At 50.7% G+C, this 19357-nt stretch overlaps 1 protein-coding gene across 2 annotated transcripts in view; it reads left to right on the plus strand.

Moving 5' to 3' along the window:
- The window catches only part of Kcnn3 (potassium calcium-activated channel subfamily N member 3), a 148985-nt gene that overhangs the window by 40357 nt on the left and 89271 nt on the right, over positions 1-19357 (plus strand). For both annotated transcript variants that reach the window (XM_041656246.1, XM_041656247.1), the window contains exon 2: positions 1462-1557. In XM_041656246.1, the coding sequence (XP_041512180.1) occupies positions 1462-1557 (96 nt within the window). The remainder of the gene's footprint in view (positions 1-1461; positions 1558-19357) is intronic.

Raw genomic sequence — 19357 nt, forward strand, 5'->3', positions numbered from 1 at the left:
CTGCTGGTCAACCTCTGCCAGTGATGCCTCCCTCCCTGAAGCTCTTTCTGCTCTGCTATGAGAATCCCCAGGCTATTAACCTTATTAACCCGTTAATAAGGCTATTAACCTGTTGAAATGCTTCTATTGTTATCTTAGAAATCTTAGCTGAAACATAATATGTGTATATTTCTATGGGAGTTTTGTCACAGACTTTGAAACATGCATGTATGTGATAACTGGCTCAGGCTGGAAAATACCCCATCCCCTCAGACATTGTGCAGTTCTATGTGTTAAGAACGTTTGTCCTTTTCTAGTTATTTGCAATGTGCCATAGGTAGTTTAACCATAGTAACTCTATACAGAATAGTAGAGTTTGTCTGTCTTACCTAGTTATATTTTAGCCTCTTGTCTTAATCGGCCGTTTAGATCTGTGTCGGGGAGTTTTCACCAGCATCCCTACTTCCTGGCAGAGTTAGCACGGGGCAATGGCCTGGGGGTCGGAGGCTCTGGCTTTGAACTCTGGCTAAAGCCATTTGTGCCTCTGGTCACGTCGTTGCTATAAAGCTGGAACATGCAGAAATTGTACATTATTGATTTCCTTGAGGATAGCATTGTTTCTTTGGTCTCCCCAGCTCTCAGGACCATAGAGAGGTGCTTGTTGCTCAAGGCTATGTGGAGGTAGCTCTCCTTCCAGACTTGACTACTCAGGAGTAGTCTCAGCTATATGCTCTGACTGCCAGGAACAAAACTAATGGCAGCCAACACTCACTGAGCCAGGCTGATGTAGGCACCTTGATGGTCATGCGTCTCTGAGTAGCTGGGGCAGGCTCTGGACCCACCAGACAGCCCGAGAGCGAATGCACAGACTACAGACTCTCAGAGCTACCTTGGCAGGAGCTGCAGGCAGTGTCCTCTGCCCTGACCAGCAGGCCACCAAAACCTTCCCCTACCCAGAACCCCTTTCTGTTCCTTTGCTGGCCCCTCAGCCACCCAGTCATCCTTCTGCTATCCTTGTCCTTCCACTATTGCACTTGGCTGAAGTCCGGGGACAGAGAAGCTACCAGGGCATTCTGATTCATTCCTAACAGAGCTCTCCATGGCTGGGGATGTGAATCTTCTGGTTTATGCTAAGATAGGAACATGAGCTGACAAGGTATAGATACCCAAACCATATAACAATGGCAAAAAAGGAATTACATTCTTAAGACTTATGAGCATGGAGGCCAATAATATAAAATCTAGCCAGGTATCACAGACATGAAGCACTGCGCCTACTGGAGTTGTTCTGGGAATGCAAGAATGTTTTCTTATCAAAAGCAAAGGCTCAGAAGGGACAGCCCAGGCTCAGGCTAACTTCCTGCTCTACCCTGCTCCCAGGAAGGACTAAGGATTCTCCTTCCTCGGCCCCGCTGTTTGCTGTTGCACCCCATGAGCTACTTCTTTCCCGGACCCCTAACTGTCTTTCCCTCTCTCCTGCAGGATTCCATGTTTTCGTTGGCCCTGAAATGCCTTATCAGTTTATCCACCATCATCCTGCTGGGTTTGATCATCGCCTATCACACGAGGGAAGTTCAGGTATGTCCCTCTGCTTGGAGCAGTGGCCCATCCTCCCGCCCGGATCTGGGCTGAGCCCATCTGTCTCCAGCCCAGCTTGGAGGGATTTTACAAGATGGTGTCTGAGATCTTGGCTCTTCTCTTTCTCTTTGGATCCTCAAGAAGGGCATCTTGATGCTATCTTGTGACCTTAGAACAACGGAAACATTATTTTCTCTCAGGTGGCCTCATGGGGCGAGAATATGGCTTTGTGACTGGGAGTTGTGCTCTACATACACACCACACACACCACACACACACACACACACACATACACACACACACACACCAGCAAGGGGATTCTACCTCTGCAGACGCCAGGCGATAGAATGGATGTGTGATGTGGTTGAGGATGCCTCTGGTTCCTGGCTGCCCGGGATGACTCGGTACTCTGGGAAATATTTCTTGGACATCTGGGTATTCTTCCAGCTTGGCTGATGTAGGGTGGATAGTTGAACATGGACTGTGAGGGTAATTCTGAAATGAGTGGACCTGGGCATCCTCTCATGACAGTGAGCTGTCATCCCCTGGCCGCCCTCTCCCCTCCCCTTGCAGGCTGATCTGCTCACGGCTGACCCAGGTCACCCAAATTATCCAGATGTTTGTGATCATGTGTGTGTGAATCTGGACACTGCCCCAGTTCTCTGGTCAGAGGGACAGAGACAGAATCACATCTGGGCAGCAGGAAGAGACTGATGAGGACCAGAATTCGAGAGTCAGAAAGATGGGGTTGAGGCTTGGCCATGACCTCTTCTTGCAGTGTTTTTGGCTAGCCCTGTGACCTTTCACCTGGATCATGGAGGCTTTATTCCAGCTTTGCTGGGCTCGTGTGAGGATGGAAGAAGAAAGTGGGTATATGTATAAATGGCAGTCAGCAAATCCTGGCAAACGTGGGTCCTTCTGTTTCTCATTGTCCTGAAGCAGATGCACCATGGGGAGCCTCCTGGTCCCTAAGTGAGGGCCAGCCTTTGGCTAAGTGCTGGAGTTGCTGTGGCTGGACGGGATGTAGTTATTTTTACTCTTGGCCTCCTGGGCAGGACTCTCAGTGCCAGTGCCACGAGGACACCCCTTTAGAGGCTCTACTCGAGCTTTTACAGAGTCTTGTGTGCTTAGACTGGGCTACGCTTTGAGGGCTGATTATAGGGCTCACTAGGCAACGTCCTTCAGAGTCAAACTGGAGGAAGCTGCTGGACTCAAACCCACACTGTTCCCTAGCAGATCCCAGAAAGCAGCCAGTAGCATAACTGAAGCAGACCAAGGGGCCATGGCAGGAGAGGGGCCTCCAGCGTCGGCTTCAGCCCAGGCTCCACCATTCCTGGGCGTCTGTGGCCTTTCAACCTCTGGAGTCCCCATGTTCTAATCTGCAGGGAGGCTGCATTGTTAGACACCACCCTGGCCTATGTGGGAAGTTGTCATAGAGGCCAGATTGAAAAAGAAGAATCAAAACTCTGTTGGACCCGGGTTGGAAGGAAGGGCAGATGGTGGTTCCCAGCACACAGTGGTCCTCCCTGATGGACTCGGGTTGGAAGGAAGGTCAGATGGTGGTTCCCAGCACACAGTGGTCCTCCCTGTTGGACTCGGGTTGGAAGGAAGGGCAGATGGTGGTTCCCAGCACACAGTGGTCCTCCCTGTTGGACTCAGGTTGGAAGGAAGGGCAGATGGTGGTTTCCAGCACACAGTGGTCCTCCCTGTTGGACTCGGGTTGGAAGGAAGGGCAGATGGTGGTTCCCAGCACACAGTGGTCCTCCCTGATGGACTCGGGTTGGAAGGAAGGGCAGATGGTGGTTCCCAGCACACAGTGGTCCTCCCTGTTGGACTCGGGTTGGAAGGAAGGGCAGATGGTGGTTCCCAGCACACAGTGGTCCTCCCTGTTGGACTCGGGTTGGAAGGAAGGGCAGATGGTGGTTCCCAGCACACAGTGGTCCTCCCTGTTGGACTCGGGTTGGAAGGAAGGATAGATGGTGGTTCCCAGCACACAGTGGTCCTCCCAGACATATAGACTTCCTATTTCTGCCCCAGGCATCACGGGGGAAGAGCAAGGCCTGACTGTCTTAGGGCTGGTCCTGTTTCCTGCTTCAGGTCTATTTGCCTGACTTAGTTCAGGATGCCACTGGTCACGCTGCTGGCAGACATCTCGCCCTCAACTTGGGTAGTCTCTGTTTCGGTTGTAGCCACACTCTCATGCTCACTCACCAGCCCAACACTCACAGTTTTAGAGAAACAAAGTGAAGTAGGGAGCTTTGATTTTTTTTTAACTGATTATTTTTAGTTTTAGCTTTTTGCTACCGTGTGTTGTTCTGGGGATGGAACTCAGGACCATGCCCATGGCAGGCTAGTGCTCTGCCTGTGGCCTACACTCAGCCCAGAGGGATGGCTTTGACTCTTAACTCAGACACTTCAGCTTGAAGGACCTTAGGACAGTATCAAATGCTCAGCTTTCCCACCCAAAGGATGGAAGTCCTGCTGCCCACTTTGCTGGATTCTTAAGGGTGCCGGATGGTATAGAGTGCAGTGTGATTTCAAGAAATAGAGACTTTCCTGTCACACACGCTCCTGCCTTCTAGTTTCTAGCTGCACCTTGGAATCTGCCAGGTGGAAGAGCGGTATGGTCACTAACGCTGCTGTCCAGCGCTGGCAAGTGTGTGGCTTTCCTTCTGTTGTGGCTGGACTTGGTTCCTGCGACCCAGACCCCATCATGCTGTGCCCACTGACTCCCAAGGGACGTTACTAGTGTCTTTACCTTTACAGTCTCTCTGCAGCTGCCTGTGCTATGAATGACTTGGGCCCAGAGAGCCAGCAAGAGAGGTGTTCCCATCCCCACCTCACCTGGCCAAATTACAGGTTTCTAATGATGGCTTTCTCCTCACTTTGGAGACAGTGAGATCATTAATATTTGCATTTCTAAAATTTCTACAGTGCCTGACAGAAAGCTGGTGCCTGCAGCATATTTTGGAATAGAAGGTTCTGGACTCAAAAGTTCTAGTTTCTAAAACAAGTTCCGTCATTATTTTGCTCTGTGGTCTTGGGCCTCAGTTTCCAGGAAACTTCTTCAGTCATTAGAATCCCAGGCCCCTGGTTTTAAATTCCCCAGTCTAGGCATCCCTGTCCCTTGTGTGACTGGCAGAGAATTTCCAGGGGAGCAATGGAAATACTTTCCTCAGGGCAGGCCAGCTGCTGCTGCGGTGAGCAGGGCAGGAAGGCTGTGGCTGTCCCATCTCCTAGTCTTAGAGGGCTGCATTCTGTGCCCACCTGCCTAGCACAGGATCTGTTGGGCTTTGCGAGTACTACGGTGACAGAGTGACAGCCCCTTGAAGAGGAGCACCTACCAGTGACATTGTGCATCTAGAACACCCCCTTTCTGCTTCAGTCCTGTCTCTGGGACAGCAAGGAAAGTACCCTGGTTGCCACGTGGTCCCTTCTGGTGTTAAAGACATCGCCCTGCCTGCCTTCAGCCTTGGCCTCTTGTGATGCTTTGGAGTGAAGCGTTGAAAGACTCAGGCACCTTTCGTCCCCAAGCCAGTGTATCCTGAAAAGGAATGAAAACACAAAAGCTATGCATTTTGGGCATTGCTGAAATGTACCTGGGTGCCAAGCTTGTTGACGATTTACTCCTGTGTCCTTGTGCTTTAGATGCCCCTGGTATATGTCACTGCGCTTATATGCCCCTGGCATGTGTTCTTGTGCTTTAGATGCCCCTGGTGTATGTCCTTGTGCTTTAGATGCCCTGGTATATGTCCTTGTGCTTTAGATGCCCCTGGTATATGTCCTTGTGCTTTAGATGCTCCTGGTATATGTCCTTGTGCTTTAGATGCCCCTGGTATATGTCCTTGTGCTTTAGATGCCCCTGGTATATGTCATTGTGCTTTAGATGCCCTGGTATATGTCATTGTGCTTTAGATGCCCTGGTATATGTCCTTGTGCTTTAGATGCCCCTGGTATATGTCCTTGTGCTTTAGATGCCCCTGGTATATGTCCTTGTGCTTTAGATGCCCTGGTATATGTCCTTGTGCTTTAGATGCCCCTGGTATGTGTCACTGTGCTTTAGATGCCCCTGGTATGTGTCACTGTGCTTTAGATGCCCTGGTATATGTCATTGTGCTTTAGATGCCCTGGTATATGTCCTTGTGCTTTAGATGCCCCTGGTATGTGCCTTTATGCCCAAGGCTCTGAACTGGCTGCTCTCCTGATAGCCTTCCTGCCCTGCTCTCTGCTGCCCCTCCAGCTTGTATTTAGCAAGGGCTTTCATGAGGTTGCTCTGTGCACAGCTTGTATGGAGCTCTTCTATCTGAGCTGGAAACCCTGGCACCACCATTGCTTCCCTGAGGGGTTGCCAGCTTTGACTCTGTCTGGTGCTGTCTTAGAAGGCAGGCACTAGGTTTTTGATAAGATGATAACCAGCTTGGGTTCAAGCCCGACTCAAGCCTTTTGGGGTAGGGTATATGGTGACATTTAGAAAGTTCCTGATTCTCCTATATTCTGTTTCCTTCCTGTAAAGTCAGTAGTGACTGTCTCTACCACAAATACTGCTGCAGAGGCCAAATTTGGGCATCATAAAAAATGCTGCAGCTTAGATAAAGTCCGGTATGCCTGGCTCACAGGGTGGAGAATGTGTCTGTCTTGGTCACTGTTCTACTGCTGCAAAGATACACCAAGGCAACTCTTCTAGACGAAAGCAATTAATTGGGGGTTTGCTTACGGTTTCAGAGGTTTATGGTCAGTATCATCATAGTGGGGAACGTGGCAGCACTATGCTCTAGCAAGGGGCTGGAACAGTGAATGAGAGCTGCATCCTGGTCTTTGGCACGAGACGGGTGTGGGGAGAGAGAAGGAGAGAGAGGCAGGGGCCTGGCTGGCATGGGCTTTTGAAATCTCAAAGCCCATGCCCAGTGACCACACCTCCTATTTCTTCTCAAACAGTGCCAGTCCCTGGAGACCAAACATTCAGATACATGAGCCTGTGGGGCCACTCTTATTCAGACTGCCACGGTGTCCCACACAGAGGTTGCACAATAAACACAAGCCCTGGGGTGGAAGCTGCATTAGGCATGCATCAAGGTAGCAGGGGAGCTCCACGGTGAAAGGTGGCGGGCCCGGTGGCATCCGTTTGTCTTGCTAGCAGGTTTCGAGATGTTCTGTAGGCAGCAGCAGTCACAATGAAAGGGTGTCAAGCTGGAGGGATATTTACGTTTTTGACATACTCTCTGCAGCTGCTGGCGAGCTTTAGAAGGGTCAATTTCGGAGGCAGGAAGATAGCTAGAAGCTGATTACAGCATCCAGGTGAAGGATAGCGATGTCTAACCAGGGCAAGCACAAGAATGAGGACGGGGGGAGGACATATATTAGAGATGCTGGGAAAATGGAAACAACAAGACTTGGTTACCAATTAGGGTGGTTGCATTCTCTGCAGGGAGAGAGGAGTCTCTCAACTGCTTGGATAACTCAGTGCTGGAAAGTGCCATTCATTAAGACTGAAAACACAGAAGGAGGTCAAGGTAGGAAGGGTGTTGGGGGTCTACTCTGGGCATAGGAGGGGCCCCTAGCTGCCTCCAGCAAGGGGATGGGAGCTAATGATGTAGAGTAGCTAGGAATGGGTGTACAGGGGCAGGGAGATAAGAGGAGGGGCAGGGTCCCCAGAGCAACCTCGACAGGTGATAGATAGGAGACAGAGAAGGACAGTTAAAGACTGTAAGGAGGGGAGAGAGAAGGGAGCCATTGCATCTGCCGCATGGGGGCAGGGCTGAAGAACAACTTTGTCCTCTGCTTTAAATTATCCTTTTCAGCGCAGCCATTGGGAGCGGCAGTGATATCAGGGGGTGGAATGAACAAGTAGAGACAGTGAACGTAGGTGGTTTTCCTTTGTGGATGGACCAGGAGCAAGGAGTCAACTGAAAGGAAGAGGGAATAACCAGGCTTTCCTGCCTGGTCCAGGAGCATGCATATGGGGAGGCTGGCACTCCCAGGAGGAGGTGCCTGGCTCAGGCTGGGATATGGACAGCAGTGGGCGTGCACATCAGAAGCCTCTGGATAGAAGCTGCACGCGCCAACAGTCACAACTTGAGCGTCAGCAGGGTCATGCTTATCTGCTCCTGTCTAGAAGTGTTGACCCCTCAAGACCTAACCTCAGCCTACACACACTTCTTTAGTTCCTCCAAGGTGACCGGAACATAACGGTAGTGATAAGATATAAGCCTCCAACTTTATGAATTTGGACCACAAGGGACCCAAAGTGGAGATTTTCATTTATTAGGTATAAGTGAATATTTTTATTAAACACCAATAGGGTTACCAGAAGACAGGGACATAAATTTATAGGACATAAATTATAGTCAAGAGACAGCTCACCCTTGTAAAAGGCTCACCCACTGCGGCATGATTGTCCAGGAGATTCAAGACAATGTGCTGTCACCAAGACACAATGTGTGGTGCAGACTCTCTGGGTCCCTATGCTAGAGGTTAGTGGCATCTTCCCATCTGGGAGAGGCAGACAGTGCAGTCCTGCTCTTTGCCTTCCCTTCCTTTAGAGGCACGGACTCAGTCCTGGCCCTGCGAGGAAAGGTGTGACGGCTGCTCTGCACCGACTTCTCCACATCAGTGACTTTACCCTCCTAGAATTTATAACACTGAGCCTGCTCGTTCATCTCTTTACTCAATAATCACAATTTGCTCGTAATTCCGCCTCTTGGGTATGTTTGACCCACACCTTGAGCCGGCTGACCCAGGGTCATAAGCACCATAGGAGGTGTGTGTGACAGTCCATGGGGCATGAAGGAGGGAGTGGGTTGTGTCTTGAGTTCTAGGGAGGGGATGCTGGGCACTGTGGTCACTTGGAGCAGAGACCTTGTTTATCATAGACAGAGCTGGCCTGGAGCAATTCAGAGGCCAAAGAGAGAAGGAGGAAGTTCTGTCTTCCCTGGGAGCTAGAGGCTGCTCACCTTTCTGCAGATGGACCGCAGACAGTCCTGAAGGTAGCCTGCTTGATCGATTGATGAACTCCAAGTGCTGACTTGGGCTAAGGAGATGACTTGCCACCAACCATGTGGACCTCAGCAACCACACAGAAGCTGGGGTTGGTGTTTGCAGCCTATCTGGGGGCTCATATAGCATGTGCATGTCTCTGTGTCTCTCTGTGTGTTTGTCTCTGTGTGTGTAGATGGGTGAATCTCTAGAGCTCATTGGCCAGGCAAGTTAGACAAAGTGAGCTCCGGTTTCAGGGAGAGACCCTGTTTCCAAGAGTAAGATGGAGAGTGGCTAAGGGAACCATCTGTCTTTGCTTGGGTTTCTACTACAGTGCTAAGACACAAGATCCAAAGCCACTATGGAGGAGAGGATTTATTTTGTCTTCCAGCTTGTAGTTCATCATCCAGGGAAGTCAGGGCGGGAGCTCACGCAGGAACCTGGGTGCAGGGACTAATGCCATGCCACTGAGAAATGCTGCTTACTGGTTTGCTGAGCCTACTTTATAGCATCGAGGACTACTCCTCCAGGGTGGCACCACCCTCTGTGAGATGGGCTACTCACACCAGTCATCAGTCAAGAAAGTGCACCACAGGCCAGTCTTGTGGGGGCATCTTTTTCATTTGTGATTTCCTCTTCCAAAATGACTATCCTGTGTCAAGTCAACAAAGAAAGCACAAAACTTAGTGCTTGTCCACATGCATGTGAGCACACATATGAACTCACACACACACACAGACACACACAGACACACACAGACACACACACAGACACACACACAGACACACACACACACACACACACACACACACACACACACACACACACGAGGTGAATTGTTAGCTCTGAGTTCCCAGGATCTGAAGACCCTAGGTAGCCATCTCAGCCTGGCTTGGTGTGAGGGTAGCAGCACAGAGGAGACCAGGGCTCAGATGGGCACCCAGACTGACCAGGACATGCTGCACAGCAGCCTCCTCTGCCAAGTTTATGCCCATCTCCTGTTCTGCTTTCATAAATCTCCGTCGATAGCTCACAGCACATGTGGGAGATTGGAAACAAGGAGCGTGTTCTAGGGAGCTCGCTGTGGTGCTGCTAATCCCGGGGTCAGCCTGTGCATGGTGGAGCTGGAAAGAAGGAAGCAAGAGAGAGGAGGGCCTGCCATGAGGACACATGCCTATAATCCCAGCGGTCGGGAGGAGGCAGGAAGGGTTGGAGGCTTGGGCTATAGTGTGAGGCTGCTGTGTCTCAATAAAAGAAGAAAGGAGGGTGGGAGAGAACGCAGAGCAAGAGAGTGAGCGAGAGGATGGATGCTTGGCTCCAGCAGAGCTCCGGGAGGCCTGGTCATGTTCTCGGAAGATGGGAGACTCAGCGGCTGGCACTTGGACAACTGCCTGGGAGGTGACGGTTTCACTGCCCTTAGCCTGGGCTTTGAAATCTGAAGGTGTTTCCACAGGCCTGTCGGCTTTACTGTCTTCACCTTTAGCCTGGTAATTTCTCTTCTAGTTCTGGCCACCTCTGGTGCCCAAGCAAGGTTCCTGTCTTGTCCGTCACTTAGCCTCAGCTCTTTGCCGGCTGCTGCATGCTTAATTGGTGGATCGCAAATGCCGGCTCTTGTCAGCCTCTCTTCGCTAGATGTGGACTCCATGGTGACAGGGACTGTACTGGGGTGAAGAGGTGCCTGTCTGGCCCATAGTTAGACTCGGCAAGAGCTGAGCGGTGAGTGGATGGCCTGAGCTCGGGTGGATAGATGCAGCCTCTCTTCCTTCTCTGGGGAAAACTCATCTCCAAAAGGCTCGACGGGCCTAGGTCCACAGCACAGACTTCTGGCCCAGGATTTCTGTATCCCAAAGGGTAAAAGTCTCAGCAGGCTACTCTTGTGAGCTGGTCTTGCCACTGCGGTCCACGCTGCTGCACTCTGGTCAACCTCAGTCCCAGGACCTGTTCATTTAGATCTGCCCCAGCCATGAATTGCCGTGGTTACCACATCAGTACTGATGGTCAATTTCTATGTAACACTATATCTTTATTTGCTAAATATTTAAACACTTGAATTTAACTCTTTTGCCTCACAGAGGACTTCTTGCCTCTGCTCCTTTTAGTTGGTGTGAAGGTCTCTGCTCTGCCCTGACTGCTGGGGCGAAGGGATAGCCAGGTTCCATCTTGGCTGTCTGTACTAACTTTCAGTTGTGGCGTTGGGAAATGCATTCTGAATCATGCTGCTTCCTGCCAGTGTGTGCTGTGTTTGTCAAAGGTTGAAAACCCATAGCCTGGGCATGTTGGGACTTGTCCCAGCCAGAAGGACAGCTCCAGCTCCGGACTTCCCAAGTTCACTTGCTAGGTGCCATTGACTCGAGGGTAAATGCCTGTGGGAGTGAGTAAGTGGGGAGGTGTGTGTGTGTGTGTGTGTGTGTGTGTGTGTGATTTGCTCTCGCTTGTATGTGTATACATATGGAGGCCAGAGGTCGACACTGACATTGGATGTCTCTCACAGGTTCAGCTAGACTGGCTGCCAGCGAATCTCCAGGACTCACCGTCCTATGCAGTCACAGGTGCATATGGCCCCTACACCCAGGGTTGGTTTTTTTTTTGTTTGTTTGTTTGTTTTGTTTTTTTCAGTCAGGATTTCTCTGTGTAACAGCCCTAACTGTCCTGGAACTAGCTCGTATAGACCAGGCTGGCCTTGAAATTATAGAGATCCGCCAGCCTCTGCCTCCCGAGTGCTGAGATTAAAGGTGTGCGCCACCATTACCTGGCCTGCCCCACACCCATGGTTGGGGCCTGAGCTCAGGTCCTCGTGCTTGGTGTTTGCTCAGGAAGGTATTTCACTCACAGAGTCATCCTTCCGGCAGATTCCTCTTGCCTCCCCAAAGCTTCCTGGGCCCCAGCAGTCCAGGGTCCTAGACCCTGGCAGGACCGCGGAGCACGTTAGCTCCGGAGGTGTTGTCTTGCCAGTGGAAGGTGGTTCCTCTTCACTTCTCCCTTCACTGGCTTCAGACAGGCCACAGCATTCAGAATCCACCTGCATGCGGTTGCCTTGGAAACCACACACTCGCCTTCACCCTGGGCTATGTGGGTGAGTGAGCCTTGACTGTGTGGTTCAGGAGACTTCAGCAGTGCAGAGCCCACACCATGGGCAACTGACCAAGGGTAAGGGGCCCGGCACCTGCCCCACCCAGAGCTCTGGCTCCAGCAAGCTCTTCGCTGTGATGTGGGACTAGAATCTGGGTCCAGGTTGTCTGCAGTACTGATCACTGTAGTCAGACAGGCTGCCACCAGCTCAACTTTATTATTATTAATATTATTGTGTTTTGTGGTTGCTAAGTAGAGAGATTGGTCAAAATGATTCTTTGGGGCTTCTGAGTCTATGAAGGTGCCATAGCCGAGGGACACTTGGTGACTAGGAGAGAAATAGAAGGAACGTGGCTGGAAGCAGTTTGGAGGAGAGTGGCTGGCAGTGTGCTCAGGGCTCCTGCTGGGCTGTCTGAATGACTCCACCACCCTCTAATGGTCTTATGTCTTTCCCAGAAGCAGAATTGGACACCTGGCTAATGGCCTCAAGTTGACATAGAAAGCCATCAAAAAGACAGTTTTCTTGGCTCTGGTATCTTGTAGTTTAAAGGAGACCTCTCTCAAGTCCCTTACAGATACAAAGTGCCCACCACTCAAGGCCTTTAGGATAATTACGGTAGGTGGCCACTCAAGGCCTTTAGGATAATTACGGTAGGTGGCCACTCAAGGACTTTAGGATAATTACAGTAGGTGGTGGAGCTTCTTCCCCTCTCAATTCCATCCCCCTTTCTCCAAAGTCACTGGGCTGCAAGCTCACTTCATGAAAAATACATCTCTGACTCTGTTGAAGTGTATGTCTATGACTTTTTCAGAATTAATTTATCCTACATCTGTATTGTTACTTAGTGTTTGTTTCTTCATTTGAGGTTAGGGTTTACCTTGCAGTTCAGTCTGGCCTGGAATTTGTGGGTTTTCTTGCCTCAGCCTCCTAAGAGACTATTTGATTTCCAGATGTGTGCCACCATACCCAGCTACCTTTCCCCCTGATAATTTATGGAGTATTATTGTAGGTGACCTATTTAGGGCTCAGCACTCAATAGTACTATGATTAGCTATTAACCTCCACATGAACTCTGACCCTGCTGAGAGATCAGCTGAAGGTGACCACAGCACTACTCTATGCATATAGCATAAATATTTAGAAGACACTTTGATGGCCTGCCATTTAGTAAAAGAACAGTAGTAGGTTCCTCCCTAGGACCCGTGACCCCAGGAGCTATGGACTTTGGACCAGGTCTACAACGCCAGGCCTGGAATCTTCACTGCGGACCAAAGTTTCAAATCCAATCCCAAAGCAGCTTGTTACCTCCACAAGCTTTGTACCCTATTTCACTAGTGGCATCTCTTGTCTGGAAGTCAGTATTGTAGCATGCAGGGTTGGCTGCAGGGTCACCATGGGTACATTTTCTTTCCCAGTAGCCTGGATGGAACCTTCTGGAACTGTAAAAGCTAGTCAGCAGGGAGGAAGTTTTCATGTTTGCCTGATTCCTCTTTGTCCTTCAAAAAAGCATGTTGTATTTTCAGTAATTGATTCTTACCAGTCAGTTCTGGTGGGAAAATGAACTATGGCAATAGCTTGTGTTCTTTAAAGGCCTTGGGCCTACCTGACTCATACCCTTGGTACCGAGATTTCCATTTAATAATCCTTGACAAGCCTGACCACGCAGGGCATAGCTACTGTTTTTAAACGGTGATCTTTCCCACGATGGGGTAATCCTCCACCAGAAATGTGTATTAGGCCCAGTGTACTTGTGCCTGCTCCCCCACAGGCTATTGAACCCCACTTCCATAGAGGTTCTATGCACTGTAGAGGAACAGTGCCATTTGTGAACTCAGTGAAGGAGGTGTCTTCCTTCAGCCATCTGCATAGCTGCTCCTCCGGTGTCTAATAAAGGTACTGTACACAGTAGGAGCTCAGTGATTCTACACTGGGCAAACAGAAACTGACTCCAGGGGGTTTGAGAGATCGGAGACACTGTAGAATTTTACTTTCTAGAGATTTCTATACCATTGTTATTGTTATTGTGCTATGCTGCCAAGAAAATTCTGGGAATTCTAGCTTCCTGTTGGGCAAGCATCTAGTAAAGTGGCATTTCCCCATTTCTAAGAAGGAGATGGTGAAATAGGCACAGCTTAGATCTTTCTCACCCAGTAACTGGATTAGGGAAGGTGGGTGGGGCCTGCCTTCCATTTCTCTACCGTTGAACAGTTTTGTGTAAGTTAGAAGAAATCCTGTCACTCAGGCACCTCCCCTGCGGAAGGGACGGACGTCCATGGCCGTGGACCCGGCCCAGGGTGCGGCTTTGTCATTTAATTTCTTTTCTTAAAAATGGTAGAACGTCTACACAGCATAGATTTGCCACTTTACAGTACGTGCAATGGCATTAAGTGACGTCCATGTGTGGTCCAAGAATTGCCACCGGCCGCCTCCAGAACTGACGTAACCACCTCTGTAATCTGTGTGCCTTGTTATGAGACAGATTGCTTCCTGCCCTGATTTACACAGTCATCTTCCATCGTGCCAGCTCTGACCCTACCCTGGGCAACACCCCTAGACTGGTCTCACATTCATGGCAAAGTGGCAGCCCCATGTGTCCATTCTTCTCTTGTGGGTCTGGGATTGCGCCGTTGTTGTTCCACTATCCCTGCCAGCAGGCTTGTTTTATAGATAGTGGGGCTGGGAGAGAATAAATTACCTGCTCAGAGTCATGCGGCTGATGAGAGGCAGAGCTAGCTTCCAATAGATGACCATCTCCAGAGCCTACAGAGTTCCCTGCTGGCGGGAGTGACCCCACTCTCAAGCCCACTCCTACCCCTCACTCCCGTGGTGTCTAGAAGCACCTGGGAGCATAGGTGAGTGGCAGGGCTCACATATGTAGCTGAGAAGAGTGAATGGGCCGGGGCCAGGGCTGAAGAGCAGCACAGACACATCGGTCCCACCTTTCAAACTCCTGAGGTCTTGCTGGTAACACCTCAACATCTGCTGTGCCTTAGGTGGGCTCCGCTCCACCTGTTAGAACCTCTCTCTCTTTCTGGCTTCTCTGCCGTCTTCCTATGGGTCCTATGCTTGTCTAAGGACGGAGCCCAGTTCCCTGGAAGAGAAGGTTGTGATGCTGGTGAAATGCCCGTGTTCCCTGCCTGCCCTCCCCTTTGCTCTAGGTGCTAGTCTTTCTTGCAGATCAGCTGCTGGGTTGTTTTGTCTGCCTCCCTGCCCCTCTCACGGACAGGCACCCATTTCTTGTGTCCTTCTCTGCCTGTCTGGAGCCTCTAGCCCTGCTAATCCCTGGGCTATCAGGTTCATATTTGCTTTAGCTCAAGGCACTGAAGACTGGGCAGCTGGGGGTCTGCTTTGGACGTTGTCTTTGCTCACTGTAATTTTATAGGTCAGCTCCTCAGGGTCCCTCTGCCTGGGGACTCTTCCTGTGCTGAGCATCTGTGCTCTGCTCCCAAACCTCCTGGAGGGGGACCCAGAGCGTTCCAGCATCTTCTCTTTTCAGATGGAGCTCGGGATCCTGCCCAACTCTGCTGCTCTGGAGAGATTCAGGCAGAGGTGCCACACTGGCTCCATGCACACCTGGTCTGTAGGGGCCCCCTCCTTGCTTTCTCATCCTTTAGACCTGAAGATGACTTCCACGGCAGCTCGCTGGTTCACTCAAAGCCTGCTGTTTTCCTGAGCTGATGGGTTTTCAGCTGTTCACCCCCTGCCTTAGTCTCTGTTTTTTTGCTGTAGAGGCAGCCTTTGGGGGGAGGAGCCTTTGGGGGTTAGGCAGCCTTTGGGGGGAGGAGCCTTTGGGGGAAGGCGGGGGCAGAAACCTGCACCTTTAGTTGTCCCTGTTAGATTTCCCTTGCATTCCTTTCCTCTCACACTGCGGCTCACTCAGCAGCAGGATCTTTGTCCCCAGTTCTCACACACTGGAAGAGCTTTGTCCAAACCGCTGTGATAGAGGTGAAACCAGAAATTCAGTCTAGGGCAGTACATTTTCTTTAGTTGGACTAAACAGAGGGAATTGAGGTTAAGAAAGAAGCCCAAACGTTTGTGAGTTTTTGTTCTACAAACAGCGACTTCCCCTTAGGCCACAGGGTCGCACCTGCCCACCACACTGCCCTACCCAGCATGCGCATCTGCGGAACACTCATCTATCTCAGTGTTACCCAGTGTGCTTACCCAGCTACAGTAAGGCTCCGTGCTGGGCTCTGGATTGGGTAACACATGACGCTTGGCCATTTGGTAAGACCATGTTGTAACAATGTTGCCCCAACAGTTTGTGCCACAGGAGAGTGTTGACACATAGCCACATGCCCTGTAGCCCTAACATTCTCAATTGCTCTACCACAGCAGCTGGGCTGGGCCCTTGCTCCTGACCTGTGACTAAGCTTGCTACAGCCACAAAGCAGGGATCAGTAGCCAGCCACGGTGGAGCCATCTGCCAGGTGCAGAGCAACCACAGCCTCCAGACTCAGACCACGAGGTAGCAATGCATGACTTCCAAAGTCCCTGACACCTTCTTCCCCACAGACCCTTCCACTCTCTTCTTCCGTTCCTTCCTTGGTGCCAGTGGAGCAAGGAGCTAAGTGCTCTCCAAGGTCCTTCTGGGTTCTCTGATTATCACTTGTTAGAATGTACTAGAAGCTGTAGCCATTTGATAGCAAAGAGGAATTGCCTCTACTGGGTGTGTAGGATGGAGGTAGGGAGGGGCAGGCCTGGCGACATGGCCTCCTGTTGTCAGAATAGCAACTGTTCTCCAGCTTGCCCAAGGGCTGGACGAAAGATGGTGAGTTTCCTTGACTCAGAGCCGTTGAAGGTCTGTTCTAAGCCACAGGTACCATAAGGCTCCAGCCTAAACTGGCTCATGAGCTACCCTGAGACAAACATCTTGACTGCAGGTACAGGGAACAGCCCAATGATTCTTCCCATGGGGTGGGAACAAGGACCTCACAGTACCAGGGAGGTGGTAGGAAGGTGGGTGGAGTTCTAGCAGAGGCTGGAACCGGGAGGGCCCTCTAGGGGAAGGATTCTGCCAAACAGCCCGGAGAGGTAGGTCAGTCTAGCACTTTTAGGGGTGGAAAAGAGAAGTATAAAGGGCTGGAGAGAAGAGAGGGTAGGTAGCTGGGGCTGTCTGTCCTGGTGGGACTGGAACGGTGGCGGTCACAAAGTGCTTAGGAGAAGGACAAGGGATTGCAATCTGACAGAGGCGGGGGGGGGGGGGGTGGGTTATGAAATGTCTCCAAGCTGCAGCTTATCAAAGAAAAGGGGTGGGAATGGCGTGGGCAGGTGGACATATATGTGGGGGAGTTCGTTGCCTGGCCACAGGCATTGGCTGGGACTTCCAAGTTCTGAACTGTGCTTGGGGATAGGTTGAAAAATCTCCCTCACTGGAGATCCCCAAGACTAAAGATGGCAGCTACCAGCTGCCCTTGTTTGAGAATCAGGAATGACATGTACCATCTCAGCCTAGAACCCCCAGATTCCAAAGCCCATGGGTAGATCACGCCCCAGCAGGGCCTGTGGGACCTCCGTACACACAGGATCAGATCTTCTCAGGAGATGTAAAGCCCTTCAGGCTCTACAGGAGCCTGAGCATTTTACAATTGTGTGGTTCTCCTATTGTTCCCAGTTACCTCCACTTAGAAACAGACATCCCCAGCACTCTGGGGAAGCTAGCTTCTCCCAAAGGCAAGGGTTGGAATCTTTTCTTGTCTTCAGGATCCAAACTTGCTTGTTTGGCCAGGTGGCTGGGAACCGTCACTGTCCCAGACTGTCAGGAGTATGGGCTCCTGTGCAGTGACCTATCTTGTGTGTAGTGGCGGTCACTTAGGCGGAGGTGTGCTGCCTGGGCGGGAACTCGGGTGGCGCAGCTGTGGAGGATCTCAGAGCCAGAGCCCAGCTCACAGTCTTTTCGGTGTTCCCATTTCTGTGTCTCCAGCCTTTCCCCAGCAGAGCCCTGCTCTTCTCCCTGAATGCGCTCTCCGCTCTTTTCTTAATTGCGGCCATCTTTTACTTTTTTCATTTTTGTATCGGAACACGCGGTGTTTGTTGTTTGGGTTGACTCTGCGGTAGCACACGCATGTGTGTGTGTGAGTGTGGTTTTACAGTGGGATTGACAGCAGTGGATTTTACAGCCCATACTTCCTGGTTCTGGAGAAAGAGAGGCAGACAGTGAGGGGCAGGATCTCTGAAGTAGGGAACATTTTGATCTAGGTGTGCTTTGGGGATAAATTTAGTTCTCAAGGCTGCTGCGCTGTTCTGATTGAGCAGGAGTCCTTGGGTACCCACAGCGGGGAGTGGCCATGCCATCTCTCACCTGCTGATCACCCTTAGGGGCCACAGGAAGCCCAAAGCTTCAGAGCTCTGACTCCAGCAGCCCTAGACTCCCTCCGTGCTCCTCCAGGTGCTAGTGGGTTTTGAAACACTGCAGTTTTTATGGCTGGCACATCTCAAAGAGGAAATACAGATTAATGGTGTATATGGCCATGTTCTCATGTTCCCAGGATTAAATCAATGAGACCTGAAATATTAATTGGGCTTTTATGAAGAGAAAATGAAATATGGTGTGGCATGGGATATTCTAAATTTAGGTTCATGAGTTTGACTGTCAACCTCAGCTGAATTGCTGGGTTTCTCTGAATCTGCTTCTTCCATGTATAATAGGCTGGCCATACACACATTGTATCTGCTCAGAATACCTCCAAGCCTGGAACACACAGGAGTCTGGGTGAGTATTCTATTTTGCCTCCTCCTTGGCAAGACTGCCTTTTGCCTATAACACAGGGGCCAGCTCTCGGCTGTGGTTTCGCCTGCTGAGCCAGTCAATTCATTCAGCTGAGGTCTCTGAAGCCCTTGCTGGCTGTACTCAAGTTCTTTCCAGAGATCCGTTTCCTCACCATCTACCATTTCCGGTACTAATGATCACACTAGGGCTGTAGGGAGCTTCCTGTACTTCCTGCCCAAGACTGGCCAGTCCCTACTGGTCTAGGTATAAACTTATTGTGAACACTTGGCCACAGAGCCCCTCATTCTCCTGAGTCCTGGGAACTGGGTCTCAGGCTGGTAAACAGAGCACGGACAGCCTCATTAAAGCTGCCTGGCTGGATAGAATGGTGGCAGGGGAAATAATAAAGCATTACACACAAGGCCACATGCTACACTACACAAACAGTATCCTATTTAATCTTCATATTGTCCTCAATTTACTCCCATCCATTTTGTATTTGCGCTGTAGCTTGAACCAGCGCGCATTTGTTATCTTACATATGGGGGTGGGGGTCAGAAGTTCAAAATGGCGCCAGCAAGACCGAAGCGTTGGCAGGACTATCGGGATAATCCATTTGCTTGGCCTTTTCAGCTTCTGGAAGTGGCTTGCCTTCCATCTTCCAAGCCATTAGTGGCTGGTTGAGTTTTCTCATGCTACATCACGCTGCCAGTGCCTCTCCTGCTTTCCTGCACTGTATGTAAGGGTCTTTGTGACAACACGGTCCCTCTGATAATGCAGGAGGAGCTCCCACCTTACAGCCTGCTCATCTTACTCGTCTGCAGCCGCTCTGCTCCTTTGCTGTGGTTTGGGGACTGGACGTGAACCCTTGGTAGTGTTGTTCTGCTTACCACAGCCCCCTTCTTGCAGTTGGAGAAACCGAGACTTCATGTGACTGCTGGAGTGGCAGGCTGGAACTAGAGCTAGAGGTGGTTGATCCAAGAAATTCAGAGAAAAACACTGCAGAATAACCCAATTGCACGTGGCAGTCAGGGGAGAGGAAATGGGAG

The sequence above is a fragment of the Microtus oregoni genome, unplaced genomic scaffold, assembly GCF_018167655.1.
Source record: "Microtus oregoni isolate MIOR12 unplaced genomic scaffold, Mior012 000007F_ref0000211, whole genome shotgun sequence".
NCBI lineage: Eukaryota > Metazoa > Chordata > Mammalia > Rodentia > Cricetidae > Microtus > Microtus oregoni.